The sequence below is a fragment of the Orycteropus afer genome, unplaced genomic scaffold (genome assembly GCF_000298275.1).
Source record: "Orycteropus afer afer isolate SDZICR_OR568_19922 unplaced genomic scaffold, OryAfe1.0 scaffold00099, whole genome shotgun sequence".
NCBI classification, from domain to species: domain Eukaryota; kingdom Metazoa; phylum Chordata; class Mammalia; order Tubulidentata; family Orycteropodidae; genus Orycteropus; species Orycteropus afer.
The window spans coordinates 2,308,592-2,311,151 of NW_006921686.1; the positions used below are offsets into that span (position 1 = coordinate 2,308,592).

Consider the following 2,560-nt stretch of genomic DNA (forward strand, 5'->3'; position numbering starts at 1 on the left):
CAGATGAGGCCGTAGTAGACGGCGAGCAGCACGGCGGCCAGCGAGACGCAGAGGAAGTAGGCGCAGACCGGAGCCAGGCGCAGCCAGCGGCCCCGCGGCCCCTCGCTCAAGCCGGCGCCGCCGGGGCTCTCGCCACCGCCGCCCACGCAGCTCGTGCCCCGCATCCCCGCAGCCCACTCAGCCCCGCGCTGAGGCCCTCAAGGCCCCGCCCCCGCGCGCTGGCCCGCCCCCTCCCGGGACCAGCAGCCGCGGGTCGCCTCTTCATTCTAAGGCTCCCCCTCCAGCCCCGCCCCCGCAGGAATGACCACGCCCCCCACGTAGGCGGGCCTCCTCCGGGGACTGGGCCCGCCTCCTGCTCATCCTCCCGCCATCCACAGCGCTCTAACCACGCCCCTTCTGGCCTCGGCTCCGCCCCAGCACTTCTGTATCACTTTTAGCAAGCGACCAGGGTTCCTGCCACCCTCTGTCGGTGTCAACAACCGAAATCCAAGACCAAACCCACTGCCTGGAGTCAATTCTGACTCATAGTGACCCGACCAGGCAGAGAACTGAACCACAGGGTTTCCAAGGCTGTAATCTTTACAGAAGCAGAATGCCCCATCTTTGTCCCGTGGAGAGGCTAGTGAGCCAACTTCCAGCTGTAGCTGAGCGCTTAACCACAGCACCACCAGGGGTCCTTGTGTTACACCCAACCAAAAGCAAATGCACTGCCTTCGACTCAATTCCGACTCACAGCGACCCTACTGGGCAGAGCAGAACTGCCCTGTACAGTACCCTAGACTGCCTCATCTTTCTCGGCAGAGCTTCTGGTGGGTTCGCGGGTTACTCCCGGAGCCCCGCCCCAGTGCTGGGCTCTTCCCTCATTTTCTAGCCGCCTCCTCCCTAGCCCCGCCTCCCTCCCTGACCCTGCTGCATCCAGGCACCTAGAGCGACCTCCTCCCCACCTTAGCACTCCTTTGGGTCTCAATCTCATCCCTTTAGACGCAACCCTTTCTAAGTTCCAATGACCCCTTAAACTATCATTCCACCACCACCCTGGGCCCAGCTCTGCCTCTCTCCTGTCTAGTGCCAGCTTCATCCCTTTCCTCCTCCTTACTCCCCTGGTCCCAGCACAGAACTCTGACCACGCCCTCCACCCGCGGGCCGTCCCACACCAGTGTTTTTTTTAAAACAAACAAACATCCAAACCCACTCCCAAAGGCCTGAGTCCACGCCTACATCTAAGCCCAGAACACCAATGACCACTAATGGCAGAAAACCAGATGAGTTGTGGGACCACAACAAGGATATCATATACGAAGAAAGGAAGAAAAGACTAAGACAGATGTCAGAAGAGACTGTGAAACTTACTCTTGAATGTGTTGTTGTTGTTGTCATGTGCCGTCGAGTTGGACCCGACTCAAAGCTACCCCTCCTTGGGTTTCTGAGGCAGTATCACTATGGAAGTAGATTGCCCCATCTTCCTTCTGGGAAGTGGCTGGTGGGTTTGAACCACCAGCCTTCTGGTTAGCAGTCAAGTGCCTTAGCCACTATGCAGGTAAAGTGAATGGAAGAAATGAAGAAGTAAAAAAGCTGAACAGATTTCAAAGGGCAGATCAAGGAAGCAACGGATTATAATGAAATGTGCAAAGACCCAGAATTAGAAAATCAAAAGGGAAGAGAACACTCAGCATGTTTCAAGTTGAAAGAAATGAAGAAAAAATTCAAGTCTCCAGTTGCGATACTGAAGGATTCTATGGGCAAAATATTGAATGATGCAGGAAGAATCCAACGAAGATGGAAGGAGTACAGAGTCACCGATTAAGAGGAAGTGGTCGACGTTCAACCATTTCAGGAGGTAGCATATGATCAAGAACTGACAAGACTGAAGGAAAAAGTCCAAGCTGCATCGAAGGGACTGGCAAAAAAAACAGGCTCCAGGAATTGATGGAATACCACTTAAACTCTTCCAACATACGGATGCAATTCTGGGAGAACTCACTCATATAGGCCAATAAATTTGGAAGACAGCTAGCGGACCAGCCAAGTGGAAGAGATCCATATCTGTGTCATTCCAAAGAAAGGTGATGCAACAGAATGCAGAAGTTATTGAACATTATTATTAATTTCACATGCAAGTAAAATTTTGCAGGAGGTACTTGAGAAACAGTTGCACTAGTACAACAGGGAGCTGCCAGAAACTCAAGCCAGGTTCAGAAGATGTGCAATGAAGGATGTCACTGTTGATGTCAGATGTTGTGAAAGTCATGGCTGTGTGTCAAGGTGGATGGACCATGATTCTAAGCGGGTTAAGCAGCTGTGATATAGTCATTCTCCTGGTGAGATGTGATGTGATCACTTCCATGATGAGAAAGGCTATGGCCAGCCAATGAGTTGAAAGAGAGTTTCCTCAGGGGTGTGGCCTGCTTCCAATATATATATGCACAAACCGAAAAACCAAACTCACTACCATCAAATCAAATCCGACTCATAGCCACCCCTCCTTGGGTTTCCAAAGCAGTATCTCTATGGAAGCAGATTGCCCAACCTTCCTTCTGAGGAGTAGCTGGTGGGTTTGAAC

The 2,560-nt window shown here is 52.4% G+C and overlaps 1 protein-coding gene across 1 annotated transcript in view; it reads right to left on the minus strand.

Annotated features, from left to right (window-relative positions):
• The window catches only part of LOC103198832 (C5a anaphylatoxin chemotactic receptor 1), a 75,569-nt gene extending 75,405 nt beyond the window's left edge, over window positions 1-164 (minus strand). Inside the window, exon 1 of the mRNA XM_007943040.2 lies at window positions 21-164. Within this exon, the coding sequence (XP_007941231.2) occupies window positions 21-164 (144 nt within the window). The remainder of the gene's footprint in view (window positions 1-20) is intronic.
• Window positions 165-2,560: the final 2,396 nt, after the last annotated feature.